Genomic DNA, 25,470 nt, shown 5'->3' with positions numbered 1-25,470 from the left:
TTCATATTCTGTATGTCATCTAATAACTTCTCACTGAAAACTTCTGCATGCAAACAAATCCTTATCTTCTAAGACCCATATGATGGTAGAAGGAAACTCCACCTAAGTTGCTAGCCTCTTGGGGGCTGTGATGATAAAGACATGATGGTCAAGCATGTATAATTTTTAAGAAAAGTTAAAAGAGTGATGATGCTTATTCTCCAAATTGTCCTAGATGGTGCTTATTCTCCAAATTGTCGTGGGTGGTGCTTATTCTCCAAATTGTCCTAGATGGGACTGGAATCTCCATAGCTGTCATCAAAGCTGTCCTTTATTTAGAAGTTTATCTAATTAGAAAGCAATAATTAAACGTTACACCAGTCAAACTTCTCTATTAGACAAGCCTCCGATTCTCGTCACTGAACAAGCCTGGTGAGCTTCTGGCTTCTTTTTTTTTCCCCCCCTGGAAACTTGATGGTGTCACTGCAGTAGAGGTATCTGAGCCGTTCCTTTGGCCCAGTCTGCACTGGTTTAAGATGTTTAAAGCACTTAGTCAGAAACCACAGAGCAGAACATGACATCAAAAAAACTGAATCTTGGATTTACTGTACTCTGTAAATGGATTGAACACATGACTACCAGAAGGAAAGGACTACCAAGCAGGAAAACTGTCTGTCTGTTACACTGTGCAAAATATTACACACTGGTACAATAAAATTGTACTAAAATCGTAAGTGAGACTGCAATGATGCAAATGTACAGTGTTCCAAGAGACATTCATAAAGCAAATGCATGTTAAAAAAAAAAAAAAAAATTAACTTACACAACATTTAAAGGACTATTAAGCGAATGGAAATACAACCTATAAGCTTCAGTACGATAGCTATAAACAAGCACTTGTGTGCTATTGGCTGTAATAGTCACACCACCACCACATTCAGTCTGCAGACTTGCTGTCTATTTGGTCACTAGCACCGACTACTCAGAGATCTAATGGAAATGGCATTCAAGCAAAGAATGATGCCACATCCGCACTTAAATCCAAATTCACATCGCGTTAATGTTCATTGAGTTAATTATCCCATCTTGGACTTAAGTGATGTAAATACGATGGAAGTCATTGGCTCCAAAAGCAGCATTGCACTTAGGACATTTCCTTTGCCGTGTGTCATAGCGTGTCTTCAAGCACTCGTAACAGAAGACATGGAAACACTTTGTAAGCACAGTCTCCTTATCCCGGGTATTACAACAGGGGCAACGCAGCTTAGCCTGATGACACACAATTTAGTTAAGAGTCAGTAACAATACAGTGTCAAAACAAGTAAACAAAAATAAGAATAATCAAAAGTTTCTAAGGTGAATACTACTGAGAATCTAATCTGTGTATCTATGTATTTCCTTTACCTTATACTGATTGATTTCTTCTTGAAGGATCTCATCTGCATCAGTATACATCTCCACCTTCTTCTGTTTCTCCAGCTTTCGGCGGAGTCTTGACAAGTCCTCCTGAAAGACATGCAGCACCAGATGCATAAGAGGGATTCTCATACGTTTCAGTATTTGTTTTCTTGTGTGCGTGTGTTTCATTTCTACCTGTGCTCGTTTCAGGTTGCCACTCTCCCGTTCACGTGCACTGCGGTTTTCCAGTACTGAGGCCTGGATCTCCCTCAGCTTGGCCTGAGTGTGCTCCAGTTGCACCTTTAAGTCCTCAGCCAGCTGCGCTGCTTCTACTGCCTGAGCCGGAGTGTAAAAGTTAGAATGCACAGCTCTACAGCACGTACATCCTTAACAACAATCAGGAACATGATGCATGTGTGATGTATTTCTTACTTTACGCTTATTGAGTTCTAGAGCTTGCGTGCGTAGTGCTAACTCTTTTTCCAGAGTAGCCAGTGAGCTTTGTAAGATGCCTTCCTTTTCCTCCAGTTTTTGCACAACCAACAACTGAGCATCAACCTTAGAGGAACAGAAGTGCGCCTTGCTTACTTTCATATTGCTGACACAGAAACATGAGATATACACATAAATAGAGATGGCAAGTGTTGCTTTTTTACATACCTGGGTTTTGAAGGTGAGCACCTGGTCAGCCAGTTCTTCTTTCTCCTCTCTCAACAGTTTATAGATCTGGTTGGATTTGATCCTCTCACTCATTAGTTTGAAGTTGGCATCATCTTTCTCACGCAGCTGCTGCATTAAACGACTGTTCTGTTCCTGCATGTCTTCAAAAGCCTGACCCGTCACATCCATCTCACTCAGCAGGGCTTCCTCTTCCTGAGCACAGCAATGTATATGTGATTAAAGCTTTCAACACGAGTGAACTAATAAGTAAATTATACTGTATATTAACATTATGACCAATTCTGATGGAAAACAATATACAGAAAGTATAGCAGAACCGAACATACCTGTTTAGTGGCTGTGAGCTTCTTTTGCAGATGTTCAATGGTCTCCTCTGCCACACGAAGCTTCCTCAGAGCATCTTCATCAGCCAGCTTCTTACTCTCCTTCCTCTCCCTCTCCTCTAACTCTCGGACCCGCTGCCTCAGCTCATCCACCTGCAAAAGAAATACAACGTTCACCAAACTTCTGTTTTGCTTGCATGGATATCTGTATCTTATGCATGGATAAAACAGGGTGGTGGAATTTAATCTGATGGCTGTGCAGACCTCTGCCTTTGATTTCCTCTCGGCTGCCATGAGCTGTACTTTGTCTCTTTGCTCTTTTGGTGCAGACTTGTACATGTCTAGCAGCAGCTTCATCTCCTTCTGAGACTCCTGTGCTTTTCTGACACACACACACACACACACACACACACACACACACACACACACACACACACACACACACACACACACACACAGTAATGAATTTTACATAAATACCACTCAGCATTCTTAAGCTTATGCATACTTGAGACTGATTAGAATCTTTTATAAAACAATTTTAGTTAGTGATTCAACAGCATACTGGGCGACGGGCTGGATTTCAGTTAACGGGTTAACAATAGTAAGGTATGTTCATTGTTGTTATAATGAATACTACTGATGATAACAATAATACATTTGGGGTATAGTTATATTCTCATATTGATATCTCATCTGTTTAATGAGCCCATCTGAGTACAGACATCTTAGAACTTGAACAGATATAAATTAGGATGTAACTTGGCAAATAACGTAACCTTTTATTATTTTTTTTTACAACTAAATCTATAAAACTACCCATATCCAGATCACTGATTTCTGTAATGAAAGCAATATGATCACAAAAGAATGTACAACTATGACACTGATAATCATTTGAGAAAAGTTTGAGATGTTTTCTCTGGTAATGCATTCAAGAAAGAAAGCACAGCCCTAAAGCAACAACATTCCAATGCGAATAAGATCCTTGTCACCAAAATATCAAACAACCCATCAAATAGTAACTAGGCCCACAGACTAGACCATACTGAAATGTATGACTTTTGAACATGGCCCCATGTACTTTCTTGAAACACACACACGCACATATATACACACACATACACATGTGTGTGTATATATGTGTGTGTGTATATATATATATATATATATAGATATATATGTATACACACACACACACACACACACACACAAGTGTGAGTTTGCATACATTTCGTAACTGAAAAGAGATTTATCAGAGCCTGTTCTAGTGTATAAATACAGAGGCATACTTGAGCTCTGTTCGGAGCATCTTCAGTGTATCCGAGTCTTTTCTCTTCAGCTCCTCGCTGCGCTGTCTTTCCCTTTCTCGCTCTCTCTCTCGCTCCCTCTCCACTTCTCGCTCACGTTCTCGAGCACGTTGCCTCTCCAGCTCTCTCCTCCTTTCCTCTTCTTCGTCTTGGTCATCCTCTTCCTCCTTTTTTACATCTAGACCTCCGTCATTCACACTCTCCTCCAAAGTTAGCATACTGCCATTGTCTCCACTCTGGCACTTCATCTGAATAATAGAATGATGGTAATTACCACTGTTCACAATAATGCTAAACCTATGTGGACGTCTGATCATCACATCCATATGTGCTTTTTGAACATCAAATTCGAAAACAATAGGCATTAACATGCATATGGTAACCCTTTTGCTTCTAAAACAGCCTCCACTCATCTAGGAATGCTTTTCACTAAATTGTGGACAAAAAGTGGGGATTTGCTTGAGTCAGGGCATCGTGCAGGATATTTTCACTGCGACCATGACGTCCTAAACCTCACTTTGTGCAAACGGACACGGTCATGCTGGAACAGGTTTGAGCCCCATATTTCAAGTGATCTTCGTGGTAGCAGTTTGGTGAAGGAACCACATGTCGATGTGGTGTTCAGGCGGCCGTATATTTTTGGCCATATTGTGTAATTCATTCAACGATTTCTATATAGGTGTTTATTTTCAATAAATAATAATAATCAACATAAAAGTGACTTATATTTGCCAGAAATCTCCTCCTAAGTTACAAAGAATGTAGGAACCCGACCTTGTTGATCTCTGCCTGAGTCTCACGTAACTTCCTCTTGTATCTCTGCACATCCCCCTTGAGCTGGTGGTTATGGTTTTGAAGGCTGCTGATTAGGTGTCTCATTTCTCTGTTTATTGGGCCTACAGAGCAACAGCCAGGAAACAATCAAAGATATGACACTGATAAGGAAGTAGAGGTTACAGTATTTGATGCCTGATATGTACTAAACTATGGTGAAACGATTGGACAGCCGGAGAACTGATGACAACATACAGTCCCTCCACAGGCTTTACCTTTCCGTCACAGTTACAGTAAAGTAAACTTGTCTGTTTAATGCTGTGGAATCTAAACCAACATGCAACTCAAAATTGATATACAGAAAATCCAACAAAAAACAATCCACACCTGCTTGTTCGTTGGCCGCAAGGTTCTGTTCAAACTCAATCCGTAGCATTTCATATTCCTTGCGCACTTGAGCTAATGTATCTTCTAACTGGATGACCTCCGTTCGCAACTTTTTCTGAAGAGACAACTCATCACTCTGAAAAAAAAAAAACAATAAGAACCAATAATCACAATTCATTTTAAAACTATAATCATATGTAAGAACAGGTATAGACTCAGTAATGTTGACATAAAGGTTTAAAACACCGTACCAGTGTCAGACTGCTTTTACCATATTTTTCCAAATGTCAGATTTGATTTAATGCTGTACATAAATGTTATTTTGACTGACATGACAGTGTTGGAAACCATAAAACGCAATTCAACTTAAAGCAAATCACCATCAAGATTTTGCTGTTACGTCATTTAACTTGTCAACAAAACCATGCAGAGAAATTTGTTATGATTAATAGTATTGAAAATGACAAAAAAAAAAAAAAAAAGCAAAGCTACACCCAGAGTACACGGTTTCCTTTATATTCTGGTACACATGCACTGTATTACACCTACAGTTCATTTTGACAAGAGCATTATACAGGAATTCTATTATGCTCACCTCCATGTGCTCTATCTGGCGTAGGTGAGCATTTTTGGCAGTAAGCAGCAAAGCCCGGGCCTCGTCCAGCTGTGTCTTTACTCCAAGAGACTCGTTATACAACAGAGAGAACTGAGACTGGAGACACTTATACTCCGGTGTTTCCTTCACCACCTCCTCTGGAATGTTCCGAAGGTCCATCTTACACAAAAACAGACACAAGTCTATGTATATATATATATATATATATATATATATATATATATATATATATATATATATATATATATATATATATATATATATACACACATATACATACACACACATATACACATACACACTACATGCTATATATCTATAAGTCAAACTGCTGTAGGCTAAAATGTGGACTTTTATTTTTCCATATATGATTTCCTTGCAAATAGAAAATCAAACTACACAACAATGCACGGGTCAATCGAGGCAAGTGTGTGAAAATGTATGACAGTCATTAACCAATATGAAAAGTGCTGTGTATTAAGCATATATAACAATAGAACTACAATGCTAAAAATCCTATATATGCATATCTGCATATCATTCATCATCTTGGGGGTTTTTACACCTGGGCACTTCATGCGTTTTCTGTGATCCGATAGCTATCCGATGGCAAAAAGACCAGGTGTAAATGCCCTCGAAACGGTTTCGAGACGGATATAAATCCAATCGCTCAAACCACTTGAGGAGGTGGTCTGGGACGCATTTCAGATTAAACTGGACAGGGGTAAATGCATGTGGTAGTTCAAGCCACATACGTCAGCGCTATACTCCTCCCAAAGGGAAGTACGTCACTCGCAGGTGACTCGCGAGTCGTGCATCGCGCCAGAAACAAACATGTTTTCCCACCAGTGCTGGCTCCGATCTTTCACCCAGGTGTCTCGTAGGGTCTTAAAATGCACAGCTGCCACCAGCAAAAATGCAGCAAACAGTAAATGCTGTTTTTTGTAGCAAATGCATACACCAAAACCAAAGTGTGTTCCATTTCAATTACCCGGGAAATGAGATAAAATATATTTGCATATTGGGCGAGAGTAGAAATACTGGATTGATATCCGATTCGCCGAGACGCATTTATGTGGCCTAATGTAAATGGCACAGTTTTAACAAATCAGATAGCTATCGGATCAGAGAACACACATGAAGTGACCAGGTGTAAAAAGGCCCCTTGACATATGAGATGAAATAGCAATAATCATTTCCAGAAGGCAAAAATTGTTAACATTTCCAGCTTAGTCACTCACTGGACTCCAGTACCTTGAGTTTCTCACTTTCCCGCACTGCCTCCTGCAACTCCTGCTGCAGTTTCTCTAGCTCTGCCATGCGGCTATTGGCCAACTCCTGGTTCTGCTCCAGCTCTGCATTTAGGGACTCGAACTAAAAAACATCATTGTAACATTCCTCAACCTGAAGCATATTTCAATAACAAATAGATATTTCTGTATGTTAAAGAATGAAATAATATGTTAATATTATATAAATTACCTTCTGTATATTGAGCGTAATCTGACCACCAGGTAGACCACCAGACCTTCCGGAAGCATGGTAGCCTGAATTCAGCTGAGAAGCAGATTGGTGGTTATTTTTTAATAATGTACATCTTTGTGCCAATAAAAAAAAAAATTCGAAAAAGCAAAAATAGCAATTTACATTTATGACATTTGGCAGACACCTTTATCCAGAGCTTTTAAGTCTCTATCAATGAACACATTAACACTGGTTCACTAGGATCCAGATTTAGGATACGATCAACCTAAAACTCTGTTCAGGTTTCTTTCATAAGCATCTTTATCTGCAATGAAAGTATCTTCATAAAAACGTTACAGTTAATTTTATTCTGGCAAATATCTTATCTTAACTGACCTGTTCAAGGGCCTCTGCTAGGTGCTTATTAAGCTTCTGCTCTCTCTTGCGTAGTTTCTCGATGTCCCATTGCAGGTCCTCTACAGCTGTCTCCATCTCAGTCACTTTTGTCTCAGAGCTGGTCACTTTATCAACCAATTCATTATACTGCAGGGAAAAGAACAGGAGAATGTTTGAAATAGAAGTGCAACATGTAATGGTATATTCTTGGGAAGCAATAATACTTCTGCTTGATTTGTTGTTTCAAGGAAAAAAGAAATATTAGAAACACAGTTGTCTAGTACAGTTATGCAATGTGGAAAAAAGTTTATTACAGAACCAGATGTTAGAGATCAACAACTATGACATTTCTACTTATTAGCTTTAAAAAAAAAAAAAAATCATCTCTTATTTTGTCATGTCTGAGTCTGCATAATGACACCAGAATAAAGTGCATATGATTATGTAAATGATGAGCTATGCTGCTACATAGACTCCTTATTATTATTTGTCTTTTGTCAATAGCCTTAACAAGTTCAGCATTATACCCTCCGCTATCGCTTTAGTGCTAAATTTAAATCTTTTAAATTACAGACACTGGCAATAATGTTTTACTTAGAAACAAACATACAAAAAAACAAACAACAACAACACACAGCTAATACACAAACCTCCAGTGACATTTTGTGGTGTCTTCCTTGAAGTGAGGAAGCAAGGTCTTTTAATTTATTATTCTCCTCTAGTAGACTGCGATTCGTGACAATGACCTCTCGTTGACTGTCAGCTTCACTTACTAATAAAAAAAAAATGAATAAAAACGTTAAGTATTTATTCACTTATGTCTTTATTAATTATTCAGAGCTCATTTCACATAAACCAGTTACAAAGGTACTATATATATATATATATATATATATATATATATATATATATATATATATATATATATATATATATATATATAAAAAGGGTTTGATTAATACTGTGCATATATTTACACAGCCTTTTACACAGGGATTTGTTCAATCACAGGTCTGTTCCTGCTAAACGTGAGGAAAAGCCCCCAGCACTACTTAAATCCCATACTAGTACATCCCTGAAACCTTTGATTCAGACTGAAGGGGAAAATGAATTAAGTGAATTAAAACGTATTACCTGCCGCTTGAGTACGGCTACAGAGATCTTCAATGCTGCTGTGCAAACGATCAAAGATGCAGACTATGCAGGCAACAGCACTTTTGCTGAACTGCATCCTGTCCTGCAGCTGCAGACTGAGCTCCTCTTCACCGCTGATATCCAGAATGGTGAGGAAAGCCTTTGCACTTTCGCTCAATGGGGGAGGTGGAGGAGGGGCTACAAATGGCATATAAGTTAAGTGGGGGAATTAAATAAAAAATTCATTGTGTTCTTTGCAAAAACCTCATTAAAATGAAGGAAACATTAAAAGAAAGTGTTTGTTTACCAGCAATTCCATCCATAACAGGCATTTCGGGCAGTTTCTCTGCTGCGTTAGACTGCTCCTGTTCCTTATCCTGTTCCAGCAGCTGTAGTTGGTCAGACTGCTGCTGCTGTTCCTCCTCATCTGCTGGAGGTGGAGGCTGAGGAAGGCCAACTTCTCCTTCCAGTGAAGCTGGCAGAGAAACTGGAATATCAGGGGCAGGCAAGGTGGCAGTTGCAGGATCAGGGGCAGAGGCAGATGCTGGAGGACTAACAGGGGTCTGTGCGGGCATTGGAACAGCCTTCGGTTCAACTCGCTGCAGTAACTCTTGAACATTTTCATCCAGCTGTGTAAACAGAGACAATGTTTCATATTCATAACAGTGCTGTTTTTACACCCAAAAAAAACAAACAAAACAAAACACACAGTTGCCAAGAAAGACACCAGTTCCCTTCTCTCAAAAGCCCTGACAAGCCCACTGAACACCGTTGGGATGAAGTGGGTTGCCAGGTCTCCTTTTCTTAACTCAGTGACTGACCCCACTAATTCTCTCATGGTTAAATGTACAAACTCCACAGATGCACTCCTAAATATAGTAGAAAGCCTTTCCAGAAGAGTGGAAGTTATTATAACAGCAAAAGCTGTTTAAATCCCCAATGAGGTGTTCAAGAAGAACATACAAGTGTGATATCCAGAAACCTTTGGCAGATAGTGTAGACAGACAGATTGATTGATTGAACATTTCAGGCAATGTGTGGGAATTTGCATCACTGAAACTCCTACATGTCTCTTTCTAGGGTCTCTCTTTTATGGAAGTTAGGCAGCAGTTAGTATGCACCTTATAAGAGCAGTGTGAGAAATAACAGAAGTAATGTAAAGAAACTCACCCACATTTAAAGGACTTTCTGAAGTCTGATATAAATTCTAGAGTCTACCGTTTCTGGGATTTCTTTTACTAGAGTACTGGTGCAGTATATTAAAGAACTTATAAACTACAAATAAAGTGTAAAGGCACATCACAAATCACGTTTATTCACTATTCTTTTCCATTTTGTACTATAAATAGATTGATTAGTTCCAACAAGATGATGTGTACTTTAAGAAACGGGCACTTATTCAACCGAAAAAGCAACGTGCATCTGACACAACAGGATAAGACATCTTACAATAATGTCTTTTAAATGAACCCACATTGTGTGATGTGTTTATGTTTAATCACCATTGAATGGGAAACAGCTTATTCTACCAGGTGGTTAAAAAAAAAGGTAGTGTTTCATTTGAGAAGATACAACCCCTGTAATATTTATTCACTAGACAGTAGACATGAACTGTGTGGTAAGTCACTGGGGATGCAGCTTAAGACAGACTTCAGACAAATGTAATGATCTGTTTTACACATATGCTATTACACATGTCTCTATATACACATATTTTTTTTAAATAACCTTAACTAGTGATTTTACAGAATAAGAGGGAAATATTTCTTCTATGTACATGTCCAGTCACATGCTCTACCTACATATCCCTGGTCCTGCCATAAACAAGAAACCTTAGTCTGGGGGAAATAATCACTTCTGGCTAGGTCACCTCACACAACTATGATCACTATTCATTAATATCTATATCCAGCCATGTTCAGAAGTATAAGAAATAGGTTTTCGACCAACAGAAGAAGAGAAGGTGCACGGTAAACAGAGACGGTGCACTGTAAACCATATTTCAATGTAATTACATTAACAGAAATCTGGGAAAGATCAAGCTGGAAACTTGTACTGACCCTGAAATTGTGTACATAATGTTCAGTCATTAAAATATCATCCTTTCAAAGTCTGCACAGCTTTAAGTAGCTCTGAAGCATCTGAACACTGTGGGACAATGAACCTGATCAACTGATCCCTGTTCATACAGTACATGAGGTTGTTTAGTACCTGAGTCCAATAGCGGTTGACTATGAGAAGTGTGGCATCATCAGTCGCCTGTCTTTTTTCCAGCTTCTCGATTTTCTCCCTCAGCTCATCTTCTATAGCTTGCCTCTGCTCGAGGCGCTCCAAGAGCTTCTTGTTCTTAAACTGAATCACCTTCATGTCCATTTCCTCCTGCAAAACACAGCAGAATTTCAGCATGCAGCAGTCGAGAGCCTGCTAATTAACCCAGTACTTAGTTGGATAAGAATGTCTAGGAAGACTAAACGTGCAGGTGCTTACTGTAGAAGAAACACCTCCAATGCGAATAGGTTCAATAAGAGTCGTGGTGGTTTTCTCCTCTTTCTTCATTTTCTTTTCAGGTGGCCCTGGAGGACTGTCCCCTCCAGAGGCTCGCTTACCTCCGGTGCCAGACATGCTTCCCTGATCTGAAACAAAAAACAGACAAGTCAATGTTTCTGACTGTCGAGTAACAGCAGCTCTGACACTGTCACTATAGCAACAGTAAAATATTCTCATCGACCTGTTCTTTAGCGTCATTAACTAGCTCACAGAGCCGAGTTTACTAGCCATGGGGAAAATATATTTATTATTAATCCAGAGAAACAGATAATGACGACATATAACAAACGTCTAACGTTAATAGTATGCATACAAACAGTTACCGGTAATTATTGAAACAGCCTGTTAGCTTAGATGTTAATTTTGCTGATGTATGCTAGCTGTAGGAGTTAGCCAGCTAGCTAGCAAGCGAGAGCCTATCTGTATACACGAATGTTTTTTACCAAAATAAACATCTTATCTCGTTTTGAAGCAATTCAGTTTAGCTCTAGGTTCGTGTTTTATAGAACATATACATCCAATGATAAATAAATAAACTCGACAGTGCACGTCAAGTTGTATAGTAGACGCATCGTAGCGGCAACAAACCTTTGCTAGCCGCAAAGACAGGAAAAGTGAGCAGAAGTGTGAAGAGCGCTAAGGAAGAATCGTCTCTGCACGCTTCAGAATAAAAGTCACCAAAAGAACCATAACTCGGACATAACAAGTAATAAATGAATAATATAATTATTTCATAATAACGTGATTTTAGAAATGATACAGAAAAAGTAAACAATCAGCAAATAAAAAGTGCATTTTATTATATGTATATATAGCCCCTGAATGTTTTATTCCTTACTTAAACAGCATTGATAATAAAATTTAAAAAAGATAGACAGATAGAATATTTTTATTATAAATATAACAACCATTATAATTTTTTCCTTTCTTATACAAGGTGTTTTGTTAAGTAATCCATTTATTATTTGAGTTACATTATGTAGAGCATCATCATTATAAAAACAATAACATTAAAAAGAATAAACATATAAACATGAATTAAAAGGAATGCATACATATAAACCTGTAATGAAAGGTTGTAAGGACTTTATTATAAGGACTGCTGTTGAAGAAAACTAATCAACCCCTTCTGACAAAACCAAACAGCTGTATGTAATACAGTGTGAAGTATTTCAAAATAAAAGTGCAAACGCCTCAAGTTTTACTTTTTAAAAGTTTCAGTACAGTTATGAAACTGACGTCTGGCTTGTCATGCTGGTTAGGGGTGCTCTTCCTTAGAGAAAATAAAAAGCTTATATATAAAAATAGCACGTATGCAGGTGTATATCGCGTGTGAAACACTGGTGTGCAGTGCTCTATACAGCCAACAGGGAGCATCGTTGCTAGGAGACGGTTCAATACACAATATGCTAAAGGTTTTTTGTAACAAAAGTCTCCATAAGCTCTAAAATCGAATTCAAGCTATTTGGAATATAGAGATGGATTTTGGATCTTTGGTAAGATACATAAAAAAAATAAAAAAATAAAATAGCATACATAAGTAAGACTGATAGATTCATTTAGTTTAAGATAGATTGTTTTTTTAATTATTGCTTTTATTATTGCTTTTATTAAAGCTAATTGTACCATTGATATTGTAGGAGTCATGTCTTCCGAAGGCCAGAATTTTGTTATGGTATGTAAAGTTGCTATATATATAAATATCACTTATGTCCAACTTAATCTAAAATCTAATAAATTAAAAACTTAAAAAATTAAAAACTTAAATCTAATAAATAAAGAATTGCATTGTTGTATGAAATTGCAGGAAAGACCTGAGTTATGGTGATGCAGAAGAAATCAGCAAGACAGAATCCATACCAGAGATTTCAAGGTAATATAATAATTGAATGTGTTTTGCTCTCATTTGCTATGAATTTTTTTTTACAAAATTAAAAAAAACATATACTGTTTGCTTTAGAGTTTTGTGCCAGGCCTTACACCTTGATGCCCCTGAGCCCAAGAAGGAGATTCTGCTTGATCTGTACACAAACCTAGTGCTGTTCTGTAAGCAGCAAACGTTCAGTAAAGAGCAAACATCTGTTCTTCTGTCCATCGTAAAGAACATGCATCAGCTTAACACAGGTGACATTTGTATGTATTGGTTTTAGACTGGGAAAAGCTAAAATTGGTCGATTGGTTAAAATAAGCAATGAATTATTCTCAACAAAGTTATTATATTTATTTCTTAGTCCTTATAGTTATATTCTGCTTGACTATTTATTTGAACTGGGTTTAATCCAGTTAGCAGAGGAAGAAAATAACTGACATACCTGAAACAATTGACATACCTAAAATAGCTAAATATTATTGTGCTCATTAAATTGTGAGTCTAATATTTGGATTATGTTTGGATGGCATCTGTGACATCTTCCACATTAGTAATTGTATTGATTCTGTAATCTCCAAATAATGAATACAACTATAACAATCCACTAGCAATTGTTATGGTTTGCTAAAATATCTGCTAAATATATTGAAACCTGTAATGAATCATCTTTCCAGAAACTCCTGTCAACAACATGGACCAGTGTTTTACATACTGCACTGAGCTTCTGCTTTGTCATTCTGTCAGAGTATGTGCTTTTAAACATTTGTGTTACACGTATATGAATATAAAAAGCTCTTTTTTTTTTGCTGTATTTATAGTTCATTGTTTGCTGATTTTTCATTTTTAGAGACCCCCATTCAGTATTGATCTATTCAATTCAGAGCAACTGATTGAAATTATGAAATATCTCATCAACACATATATGAGACACTACATGCTTTACAAGTATGTATTTACACCTCAGGTAAGTTTGGATTTCTTTACTATTCCTCTGCTGCGTTATATCAATAAAGATACATTATATAAATAAAGCTGAAACTTCACATAGAATTTGCTTTATTGATTATCCTCACTGGGTCTAGATGTATTTGGATTTATCTTTGTCTTATACTGGAATGCCTGAGGAGCTCACAACAGAACAACTGGAAACCTCTGGTACAGAAACCTATTATTTAGTAATGTTTCAAGATATTATTAAAGCTTTATACCTCAAACATCACATTTCGGCTTTAAATTATATCTGGACACGTTGCAGAAACAGTGAACGAAAATGAAAATAAAGCAGATGGGGCAAGTGAGCAAGAGATGGATTCTACAGAAATCCTGCTTGAGACAGAGGCATCTAAACAAGGTACACATTCTGAATTATATTCCTTTATCAGACAGACTTTATATATACATATATTTTAAAGCTTCTTTAAAACAATTTTCTTCTAGATCAATAACAAAAGGACATGCTGAGGTCAATCATACAAAAGGAAGTAAAGGAGGAAGTGTTTCATTTGAAAAACACTTGCAGGAAACGAGTGTTCAGCTGAACACTCAATTCACTGGAGACTAAACTACAGCCTAAAAAGTAATCACATCTATCATTGTCCCTGTAAAATAATATAAAAATGAACATTTCTAGCTGTTACTGGAGCTTATGCTGGAAACCATATCTACAAATGATTATTTTTTTCGATTCTCAGGACATATATATATATGTCCTATGTGTGTGTGTATTTGCAAAAATATCAGCTATATATTCTTAAGTTCTTTCTTTAAAAAAACAAACAAACATTTTAAACAAGCACTCTTTCCAGTTTTAAAAATGTAAGAATTTATTTAATTAATCATGTTCAGAATATTAAAACAGATAAATTACACATTAATAAAGGAGTATAACAGCAATCTCGACAGTGATGATTTTTAACACAGTACTCTGAGATAAAAGATGGTGTTTGGTGGTCCAATGAGAAAACCTCAAAAAAGATTAAATGAAAAAAAAATGAAGAAAAAACAACAACAACAACAACAACAACAACAACAACAACAACAAAGTGAGCAGGAATGTAACCATCATACACACTTTAACATTTTTTACTGTCCATTTCTACAAACAGTAAAATTCCCTACAAAAATAGTCAAAAACAGCTAAATAGATAAAACTGTCCTGATATATGAAAGTTATAAAAACTTAAAAATTAATAAAAGAAAATTAATAGAAATTAAGTAAAGGAAATGGCTCAAAAGATCATGTTGATTCATACTTAAAAATTAAAAAAGAATGATCTCTGATTAATAATGAATAAATAGTTCTATTGTGCTTTTGTGTCTGTGGCTGGATTAATATCGGTACCCTGAACTGTATCATTTATAAAATACTATAAGAACTCTTAATGTACAGGTTAAAAACAGAAATTAAAATGACATTTAGTTCTCAAGGTCCTCAAGACTGAGTAAAACAATTTTAGTGGTGTTTTGAAAAAGAGCAGCTCGGTTCTGTTGTTCTCCTTTCTTGACCCAGTGTCCATATATGCGGAAAGCGCAGCCATCGATGAGCTTGCGCACAGCTCGTAAAGAGTAAGGGTCCCTTATTAGGTGCTCTCGTGTCAGAGGTCTGGACCGGTTGTAGTGACAGTACATACGAATACAGGACAAGACTGTCAAGATTAACACCTGGAGAGATGAATGAAGAGACACGAACAAAACACTTTAGAATTCAAGAATTATTTTCAGCATTATAATTTAAAGGTAATTAAATAAATAATTGAGAAGATTAGTGTAGGCTAAACCTACCCTGAACGTCTTTCTGGGGCTGAAGAGTCGTACGTCCTCCTTTTGGTACTGAAGGAAGAAGGGGTGAGTTAAGGCTTCTTCAGCAGTCAGACGGACAGAAGGATCCAGCACTAAAAGCCTTGAGATCTAAGGATACAAGCAGTGTAGAAAGTGGTTTTAAATGAAACAAAACCTAGAAGAAATTTATGAAATACTTACCATGATACAAAAAGAGCATGTTTTATAAAATCTATTAAACACCCATTATCCACTTTATTAGGAACACGTGTACACTTGCTCAATCAGCCAATCGAATGGCAGCAACAAAATGCACAGGCATTCCTCTAAAATACAACTGTCCTGTTTCATGCCCACTGTGGTCTGTTCTTGGCTGACAGGAGAGCAACCTGGCTAGACCAACCACCTTACTGTTCCACACGTTGTGCATTCTATGATGGTTTTCTGCTCACCGGCATTGTAAAGCGTTATTAACCATAGACCTTCTGTCCGCATTCTCATCATTAATGATACTCGAACCAGCCCAACATCCAAGCCAGAGTCAAAGTCAGATTTCCGGCAAATGTTTCTGTCATTGTTTTTGACGTGAACACTAAATGAAGCTCTTGACCTATATTTACACACTTGTTTGCATGCTGCTACACGATTAGATAATGTCATAATGATGGATGATGGGGAGTGTTTATATTTGGTAAAATAACATTATGAGCACTAACTCCTAAATGAAGTATCAAGCTCATTTTAAAATAAAGCTTCTTACCAGGTCCTTGACGGTATCAGACCTGTCGTCCCACTCTGGAGAGCTGAACTGATACCGACCCTCCATGATCATTCTTAGCATCAGCATCTGTTTACGGTGCCAGAAGGGTGGAGACCCAGCAAGAAGAGTGAAAAGAATCACACCACAAGCCCACCTGAGGGAAGAGTGGAGTTAGCAAACAGAAGCTACCACTATTACATAGAAAAAAAAAAGAACAGTACAAACAGGAGAGGGATTTCTTCGAAGCACTGTCTAAAAACCTTATTTCATACATACAGCAGGATTCTAGCCAGGTGTTAGACTTCTAATGATCAAATAGAGAAATATTCGGTCATCCTGAAATGTCTGTGACAAATTCTAACTGAGACTTACAAGTCAACTTCTTTTCCATATCCTTCATGTGTTTCATCCATTGAACATTTCAGGATCTCAGGGGCAAGATAACCCGGGGTACCACAGAGCTCTAAGACGAGAGAAAAACAAGAGTCGGCATGAAATTTTATTCACTGGGGAAAACAGAATCATGATATGATACTGCTTACACAGCCACTCACCTCTCAGCTTTTCTCCAGGTTGCAGCTGCACTGAAAAGCCAAAGTCAGAGAGCTTAATGTGACCCTGGTCATCCAGAAGGATATTTTCAGGCTTGAGGTCTCGGTGTATGATATTAAGGGAATGGAGATACTGGACCGCCTCCAGAAGAGCACGCATCATACTCCTAAATGTGAGAAAATGTACATTGCACAATTTAATAAGGAAAGAGATGATTTGTGATGTGTGTATAGACCACAATAGCTGTAACCACACACCTGGTCTCTTTTTCGCTGAGAGTGACCTTTTCTGTTAAGTAGTCAAACAGCTCTCCTCTTCTCATGCTGTGTTGAAAATGGAGTAGGAACAAACAGTGAATATGAGTCTTCGGTACTTGATCGTGATATTGTCATAAAGTACTGGAAATATTAATTGCTACATAATAATTAGTTTCTATTTTCTTGTATTAATACTTAATGTGAATTTCCCTATGTGAAGAATTTTCCCAGGCCACTACACCTATTGAATATGATGTTCCATGACAGACGAGCAGAAAAGGGCATTATATAAACCATTACTTACAGGTCAAATACCAAAAAGATGAAGGTTGCAGATTCATAGGAATCAATAAGTGTGACTGCGAAAAGAAAAACAGAAATCTTTATGTCTATTTTTTTTTTAAACAGCACAGCAACAGCTACAACATAAAAGGTAAAAGTACTAGAACTTACTGATGGACGGGTGCCCTTTCAGCACATTAAGAACATGGATCTCTTTCAGTGTTGCGCTCTTCACCTCCTCCAGCTGCTGGACGGTCATCTTCTCTGCCGTGATCTCTATGATCTTCACTGCAAATTCTTGTCCTGTGTGTTTGTTTACACACCTGCGGACGATGCTGCTTACACCCCTACATGCAGATAAATGTTCTATATGAGCCTTTATACAACATAAATAGATAGTGAAACATAAAATAAATAGTCTTGGTAAACAGAAATGGAAAAATTTGAATCCTTTAGTTTACCGAGAAACAGAGCATTCATTTTAAATGATATAATACTCTATTTACCTAAAGTATGTGGACGTCTGACCATTACTGCCATATTTGTGCATTTCCCAAACTGTTGCCACTAATTTGGAAGCGCACAATAACATTGTATAGAAACAATTGTACAGAATGTCTTGGCATGTTGGAACATTAATTTCCCTTCATGGAAACTAAACAGCCCAAACATACTCCAGCATGACAATGTCTCTAAATACAAGTATATCCAAGACAATTTTGTGCCTCGAACTTTGTGGCCGCAGTAAGTCGAAGGCTCACACATGGGTGTGATGGTCAGGTGTCCACATAATTTTGGCCTTATAGTGTATTTAATTTTTTTAAATGCATGTTGCTTTTTTGTCAGACGTTTGACTAGATAATACATGTCTAAAACTTTGCTAGCTACATGAGATCTCCTCCCACGTTGATTTGATTACATTGATGCATAATGCTGTACTAAAACAGACATAAGCTTAATTGATTTGGTTTGTAATCAGATACCGGTCACAATGTAATCTGAAAAAGGAATAACAAGACTTTAGAAAAGGTAAGACTTTACTGTTGCTTGTGATATGCTCATATATTCTCAGGAAAGCTTTCTACCTGCCGATAACCTCCTTGGACTCGTACTTTTGGTGGAACTCTTTTGCTCCCACCCAGTGGGGCAGTTCCTCTCCAAGCATAAGATCACGAGTCATCACCACAACCTGAAAGTCAAACTAAACAGAAAAGCACAAACTAAAACTCATCCAAGTTATGTACACTTATTAAAAAGTGTTGCATGATTAGTAGTTTAACCCTATTGGGTTGGTTTATACCTGAAACCTTTAATGATTGAGATCCCTACAAAACACAACTGGGTGCTACATACATTAAAACCCTTTCCATGTACTTTTATTGTTCATTTGTTATTTTTACTAGCCGGATTTACCAGTCACTTGAAATGTAATGGACCAGTTAGACTCTGTGGTACTGAGGAGATCAGAAGTCCTTGAACCTCACACCAATACAACATTTAACTGACTGTATATTACAATCACACCCCCAGTGTCACCCATATGAGGATGGGTTCCCCCTTGAGTCCGGTTCCTCTCAAGGTTTCTTCCTTTACCAATCTAAGGGAGGTTTTTCCTTGCCACTGCTGCCTGAGTCACCTCAGACTTGCTCATAGGGGAATAAATACATACACATTGTGAACTATATACATCTAATAATAATCTAGAATTTTTATTCTGTTAATTCTTATTTCTTTTATTATTCGTTAATTCCTTTATCATTAATTATGTTTACCTTCTGCTCTGTGTTTATGTTCTGTAAAGCTGCTTTGAGACAATGTCTATTGTAAAAAGCGCTATACAAATAAACTTGAATTGAATTGAATTGAACTTTACTGCAAACTTTTACACATCAATATTCGTTTGATTCCTCCCACAAGACTGTACCGTGGAAATGATTTTGCAATAAGAAATAAGAAATACCCTGGGCTAAAACATGTAAATTCATCAATATGTAAAATCAATGAGTATTTTGCACAACAACAAAAAGCATTTTGCGTAATAACATTTAGAGACTATCGGCTAGCTAGTAAACGCTGAGCTTTTGTTCACGAACACCAACAAAGAATAAAAACTACTCACCTGTAGTTCTCTAAATTATAAAAGTCATTCACAGGAGCGTTATGTTTTAATCTCTATTCGAGGCAAACTACATCAAAGTTTACAGCAATGCTAACCAGCTAGCATTTCCCTGAACCTGTCATTAGCCAGCTAGCAAAACAAACAATTAGTGCGGAACTACATTTTCTTCTTCTGTTGATCATGACAAGTGACACTGCAGCTCATTACTGCCACCAATCGACTGGAGCGGGTAAAAGTAACCCAGTTTACACAGTGACAAAAATTATTTCCAACATTAACAAAAATAAATAAATAAATAAATAAATAATACGGACGTAATTTTGACTAAATCTTTAAATAACTCTTGCTCAGATCAGTGTGCATATAGGTGCAGAATAATAAGCATGTTGTGAGTGAAGGAGGGAGCACAGGACGCCTGCGCTTAGGCTGGAGCAGCCTCTGGCTACCATGTTGTTATTGTAACTGAACCCCATTGTAACCCTCAAAAAGCTGCCTTCAACACATCTGAACATTCGCCCTTAATTACAGCTAAGAATTCTATTCAAATCTCTATAATATTCCGCGTCGCTGTGGCATCTTTTTCGAAGCGAGACAGCTGCAAGTAAGTATCGTTCGTGCTATTTATTATTTCTCAGCCTCTTCTGATGTGGTGTTTAATACATAAGCGTCCTCGTGCCAGATGCGCCAGATGTGCACCCGAGCTGCAGCTGTAATGTGCGCTGTGTCATGAACGCACAGCTCCTGCAGCCAGAGATGACTAAAACACTACAGTGTGTTAGAGAATCAACATGGCGGAGGATGCTCTGAATTCCACCCAGGAAAAGTATCCTCTTATCTCATCCATTTTTCTTTCAATCACGACCTTGCACTAATTATTACAGTGTTATAGCTAAAGGTGTTCATGTTTTGTTGGTTCTGCTGTATGGCTCGTGGGTTTATAATTCAGCGCTTCTTATATATCGGTGGATATATTATATTGGCAATATTCCAGATGTGCATTATAGATGTTGCACCAGAACTTACAGGTACTTTCCATATTTTTGTTCAGTCTCATTTTGCCACTGCCTAATGCATGCTTAAGCAAGATTTGACCTGGGACCTTAACCACCTGAATGACTAAATTTGCCTCATCCTCCTCCTCAGGTGGGGTTAAATTGGTGGAATAAACAGCTGCATTTCTACAGAATAAACACAATTTCTATAGGTCTGCATGATCATTTTACTCGAGGAACCGGACGTGTTTTGTCTCTCACATGGACATAAATCAGTCCTGTGTACAAATAAATGATGTATAAAGCTGAATAAATATTTATTAGTTAGTACTACAGGTATTATGACCTTTGATGGGCTATTATGTAGAAGTTACTCAGCTATTAAAATATTTCATTAAACAATAATAATGTCCGCTTGTTTTTTTTCTGGGTTCTCTGGTTTCCTCTTTCTCATTTACCTCCTAAACACATCCTTGCTTGTGGATTGTCTAAACTGCCATTAATTGTGAAATTGTTTGTGTGTGTGTGTGTGTGTGTGTGTGTGTGTGTGTGTGTGTGTGTGCGCGCGCGCGCGCGCGCATGCACTGGGATCCAATTTCTGTTGTATTAGATGCTTAGTACATGCTTGGTGTTCCCAGTATAAGCTAAGAGTGATCCTAACCTGAACGAAACAGAAGAATAAATGCATGAATAATATTGGTTAAACAACAAAGAGGTTTGTGTAATGTACATTTGACTGCAAATGTTTGCACCCCCTATAAGTGAAAAAAGACTCTATTATGCTAAAGGAAAGCTGTTTAGGTACTTAGGTATTAGGGAACTTATTTCTTATTAGGAATTGCAAATCAATTCAAGTTATCCTATCATCGGCTTTATCCAATGATGAACAATTTCTGTCCTGATGGGAGTGGTTTCTTTCAAAGGGTCTGAATCACTAATTTGACTGTTATAAGGCTTTCGTGAACATGTATGCCATGATGTAATTACAGAATAAATATCGTCTCATCCTAAAATGTAATTGTAATGATAACTGAATAAAACTCTTTGTGACATGTTGTTATTTGAACATAATTTAATGATCAGGTGATGTGTAAAAGTTACTTTACATACAACTGCGCATCAAAAAGCATTGGCAATTGTGCTTTTATCAACATATAGTTAGATTTAATATTGGGAAACATTTAACTTTCTGTTTTCATTTCCATACTGTGGCAGAAATCCTGCTGACTATTAAAAAGCTCTGCTCTGTTCATAAATGTTACATATTTGTCTCTTTACAGAAAATTTACTGCCTCACTAATTACACCATCCTTTTTGTTAAATAACAGCACATTTTAAAATTTGTTATTGGTGAAATTAAACCTGTGATTTAAAATACAGTTTATACTATTGCCAGAGCTACTGCTGTAACTTAATCAATAGCTTCTAACCCAGAACTGTGGTGATATAAGCTGTTATAATAAGAAATTTGCTTTGGGTCTGCTGTGGCGTTTCCACTGAGTTTGTTGTAATAACAATAATTGCCAGAATAATATCATAATAATATGTATGTAGAATAATACCATTTCTACCATTTTTTCCTTTTCAACACCGCATCCATATTATTATTATATAATTTTTTTAAACATCCCATTTAAACAATTTTCAATGTTCTGAAGACAATTTAGAATTTACAAATTTTGTGTATATTTCTCTTTTGGAATATTTAAAACACAAAGTATTATATTTTGACTGAGAAGCTTTATGTTCATTCAAAGCTCCAGTTAAAGCTATTTTTAAATTTAAAAATAAATTAAATTCTATGAGAATACACAAAAGACATGTGAACACATTTCACTATGATTTAAAGAGAAACTGTGTGTTTTTTTTTATATAAATATCAGTTTTCAGTCTTGGTGATTGTGTGATATCAGAGAGCATTTCACAGTGCCTCCTGCTGAGTGGAAATGCTGACTTGTCTATGCTCATGGAATTGTTCAGGAAATTATTTTCATCCATTTATTTTAGTCTTTAAACATACAGATCAGTTAAAGAAAGCCTTAGTAATGAAGTAATAAGCTGAATATGAGAGAAGAAAATATCTGCGTTGCTTTGGCACCTCCCAGACCATATGCACACCTGCTCCATCTTTATCCCTGTGTATTTCCAGGTGTTAAGATCTGTTAGGAACATGAGCCAAACGCCAGAGACGCCAGTCGAGGCTCCTGCTGCAGGGACAGAAGGTTTGGCATTTCATTTCACTACGTAATGAGCGTTTGAATACTTATTTTAAATCACTGTCTGAAGTTGTGAAAGTGGAAATGTTCATTCTTAAATATGTCATTCATCCGCTGACAGCACTTCCTGTTCAAACTGAAAGCAAGCAGCCAGCAGGGGGGAAGAAACAAAATAAAAAGAAAGTGGAGGAGGTGGTAGAGGAAGAGGAAGAGGAGTATGTTGTGGAGAAGGTCCTGGATAGACGTATTGTGAAGGGAAGAATAGAGTATCTCCTCAAGTGGAAAGGCTTTTCAGAGTGGGTATATATACAGTAATGTGTGGTATAGGGCTGAGTGATTGTTCTCTTAGCCACCGATTTGCCATTTGCTTGGAAATAAATGGATTTTTATACTATAACACTAGTTTGAGGTATGCTGTCAATGCTTGATTTTTTTAGTGATGACAACACATGGGAGCCTGAAGAAAATTTAGACTGCCCGGATCTCATCGCAGAATATCTGCAGTCCCAGAGAAGTGCTAATGAATCAGGTGGCAAGCGGCGTGCTGACGCAGACGGTGATGGAAAGGAGAGCCAGCCTAAAAAACGCAAGGATGAGGTAAGGATTTTGAAGAACAAGAAAGATCAATGACAGGGAAAGAAGCATAATTTGAAATACTCAGAGCCTAACTCAACTTCATGGGATGAACCATGTCTTACCATTCCTCTAATTTAGCCAGAGAAACTCAGAGGCTTTGCTCGTGGGTTGGATCCCGAGAGGATCATTGGTGCTACAGATTCAAGCGGAGAACTTATGTTCCTCATGAAATGGTGTGTATGGAGCTGGATGCCTGGTTTAAAACTGCTTCACCTCAGGTCCTGGATTAGATCATCTAGTTCCTGTTCAGATTCACTTCGAAATCTAGTCATCTCATGTAAAGTGACTTGTAAAGGAATGTTTTTTCTTTTCTTTTCATTTACAGGAAGAACTCTGATGAAGCAGACCTTGTTCCAGCCAAGGAGGCGAATGTAAAGTGTCCACAAGTTGTCATTTCTTTCTATGAGGAGCGCCTCACCTGGCACTCTTACCCCACTGACGAAGAGGAGAAGAAGGATGAGAAAAACTAGGCAAACTATTGGGAGCTATTGGGAATATTTACACTTGTCATCATCTGAAGTAAACGGCAGCAAAAGGCTTATATGATTTTAGGAAAACGCCACTGAAACTCACAGCACCTCAGGCAATTAAACAGTACCCGTAATTTGCATAGGCTCTGGTGTATTTCACTCATAGCGCTGCTACTGTAGCTAAATGTACTCAGTAGACTACTACTTTTTATGTTTGTGTTCCATTTTTATTCTTGATTTTGGAGATAGTTTACAGCTAGTCAGTTTCTTTACTGACATTGTGTTCCAGACCCTGTGTAGATTACAATGCTGGCCATTTCATATCAGCTCCCAAAAAGCTTTCTTTAATATATTCCTTTACTTCCTTTACATTGGACTGATTAAAAATATTGCTGCCTTAACTGAGATTATATGGGGGGGGGGGGGGAAAGGCATAACATTTTATACATTTTTCAAAAAGCAAGCCAAGTAAATGAATCTTGAAATGCCCTTGGGGAAGTACATGTACAGTGGTGTGAGAATTGACCAAGATTCCCATCTAATGGTACTGAAAGTTCTTTATTGAAATTCACTCTTACCAGCAAACACAAATCACTGTTCCGGTTATTACTGTAGGTGCTACCATTAAATAATTCTCAGTCGTTTTGTCAACACTACACAAATACACTCCTTATTAAATGTTTGGGGACATCTTGGCTTTCTTTTTAACAGCCCTAAACACACCACAAAGCTGCAACGGAGATAGGAGAGAAAGTACAATGTTTAATGAAATACTCAGCGCAGTCACCTGGCATTAAGAGACTTTAAACGGAGTTTTGAACAGTGGGAGGAGTGGGAAGTTCAAGAAAGTTGTCCAGTCCGCCTCACAAACCTCTGGAAAGTCCTGCAAGACGCACAGCAGCAGAGCATCTCGGTGGAAACATCTTGTGAAGAAAACGTGTGCAGTGTGTAAAGAGAATGTTGTTAAAACGGACTTTATGGCTCAACTGATTTTAAATTACGGGCATTATGGCTCAACTGATTTTAAATTATGAGCAGAAGTGTTACGTGATGTTCTTGAAATGAACAGAGCCTTTAATTGTGACCCATTAATTGAAGTCATTTTATTTATTTTATTATGAAAAGCTAGATGCCCCCAAACCATTGACAGTGTGTTTGCACATTGAGCTTCATTATGTTTATACTCATGGTTTATTACCGTACTGTAAATCGAGTGTAGTGTCCATGTTCAAGAGTTCAAGTCAAATGAACTGATTATGTTCTCTGATTCATGAACGTTCTTTTATTTTTACACTAAATCATCTTTGTCAGTTTAATAAAAGTAGGAGTGATGTACTAGTTCTTGTGTTAATCCATTACTGGAATTGATTTGCATGTATGATACAAACTACAACCTGTAGCATATGTAAAGGAGTCTAAAAATGTCTTTTTCCTCCACGCAAAGTTATTTCTGTAGAATATTTTGGCCTTGACTTTCTCAATTAAACTATTCATTTGAGCATCAATATTTTCTTGACAAGGAACCGATT

At 37.3% G+C, this 25,470-nt stretch overlaps 4 protein-coding genes across 8 annotated transcripts; 2 read left to right on the top strand and 2 right to left on the bottom strand.

Annotated features, from left to right (window-relative positions):
• Positions 1-292: 292 nt before the first annotated feature.
• rnf40 (ring finger protein 40) lies at positions 293-11,698 on the bottom strand. 3 transcript variants are annotated; one of them, XM_027140581.2, is made up of 20 exons: positions 11,598-11,698; positions 10,950-11,095; positions 10,674-10,841; positions 8,770-9,091; positions 8,463-8,660; positions 7,979-8,100; positions 7,329-7,475; positions 6,951-7,025; positions 6,723-6,842; positions 5,448-5,627; positions 4,853-4,988; positions 4,466-4,587; positions 3,674-3,939; positions 2,646-2,763; positions 2,385-2,534; positions 2,038-2,250; positions 1,810-1,935; positions 1,573-1,713; positions 1,384-1,485; positions 293-1,248 (listed from the first exon to the last, which is right to left on the bottom strand). In XM_027140581.2, exons 2-20 carry the CDS (start codon positions 11,082-11,084, stop codon positions 1,072-1,074), a joined length of 3,018 nt encoding a protein of 1,005 aa, XP_026996382.1. In that variant the 5' UTR covers positions 11,085-11,095; positions 11,598-11,698; the 3' UTR covers positions 293-1,071. The 3 variants fall into 3 exon arrangements, with proteins under 3 accessions (XP_026996382.1, XP_047673515.1, XP_026996381.1); XM_047817559.1 differs by lacking the exon at positions 11,598-11,698 and adding an exon at positions 11,453-11,578; XM_027140580.2 differs by lacking the exon at positions 11,598-11,698 and adding an exon at positions 11,333-11,487.
• A 557-nt stretch (positions 11,699-12,255) lies between these two features.
• Positions 12,256-14,772, top strand: ccdc189 (coiled-coil domain containing 189). The gene is made up of 9 exons (XM_027140463.2): positions 12,256-12,505; positions 12,650-12,684; positions 12,817-12,882; positions 12,970-13,133; positions 13,554-13,624; positions 13,727-13,843; positions 13,962-14,034; positions 14,135-14,230; positions 14,317-14,772. Exons 1-9 carry the CDS (start codon positions 12,488-12,490, stop codon positions 14,322-14,324), a joined length of 648 nt encoding a protein of 215 aa, XP_026996264.2. The 5' UTR covers positions 12,256-12,487; the 3' UTR covers positions 14,325-14,772.
• phkg2 (phosphorylase kinase, gamma 2 (testis)) lies at positions 14,678-19,790 on the bottom strand. Its single transcript, XM_027140459.2, has 10 exons — positions 19,628-19,790; positions 18,594-18,709; positions 17,680-17,855; positions 17,531-17,585; positions 17,227-17,292; positions 16,972-17,135; positions 16,790-16,880; positions 16,418-16,571; positions 15,661-15,786; positions 14,678-15,540 (listed from the first exon to the last, which is right to left on the bottom strand). The coding sequence occupies exons 2-10, from the start codon at positions 18,686-18,688 to the stop codon at positions 15,295-15,297; spliced, it is 1,173 nt and encodes a 390-aa protein (XP_026996260.2). The 5' UTR covers positions 18,689-18,709; positions 19,628-19,790; the 3' UTR covers positions 14,678-15,294.
• A 165-nt stretch (positions 19,791-19,955) lies between these two features.
• cbx1b (chromobox homolog 1b (HP1 beta homolog Drosophila)) lies at positions 19,956-25,446 on the top strand. 3 transcript variants are annotated; one of them, XM_027140460.2, is made up of 6 exons: positions 19,956-20,228; positions 22,769-22,841; positions 22,957-23,131; positions 23,273-23,432; positions 23,550-23,689; positions 23,797-25,446. In XM_027140460.2, the coding sequence occupies exons 2-6, from the start codon at positions 22,790-22,792 to the stop codon at positions 23,939-23,941; spliced, it is 672 nt and encodes a 223-aa protein (XP_026996261.1). In that variant the 5' UTR covers positions 19,956-20,228; positions 22,769-22,789; the 3' UTR covers positions 23,942-25,446. The 3 variants fall into 3 exon arrangements, with proteins under 3 accessions (XP_026996261.1, XP_047672981.1, XP_047672982.1); XM_047817025.1 differs by lacking the exon at positions 19,956-20,228 and adding an exon at positions 20,291-20,652; XM_047817026.1 differs by lacking the exon at positions 19,956-20,228 and adding an exon at positions 20,300-20,652 and having other exon boundaries at positions 23,550-23,644.
• Positions 25,447-25,470: the final 24 nt, after the last annotated feature.

The sequence above is a fragment of the Tachysurus fulvidraco genome, chromosome 8 (genome assembly GCF_022655615.1).
Source record: "Tachysurus fulvidraco isolate hzauxx_2018 chromosome 8, HZAU_PFXX_2.0, whole genome shotgun sequence".
NCBI classification, from domain to species: Eukaryota; Metazoa; Chordata; class Actinopteri; order Siluriformes; family Bagridae; genus Tachysurus; species Tachysurus fulvidraco.
Note: the sequence above shows the minus strand (reverse complement) of the source record. Positions and strands in the feature narration are given on the sequence as shown.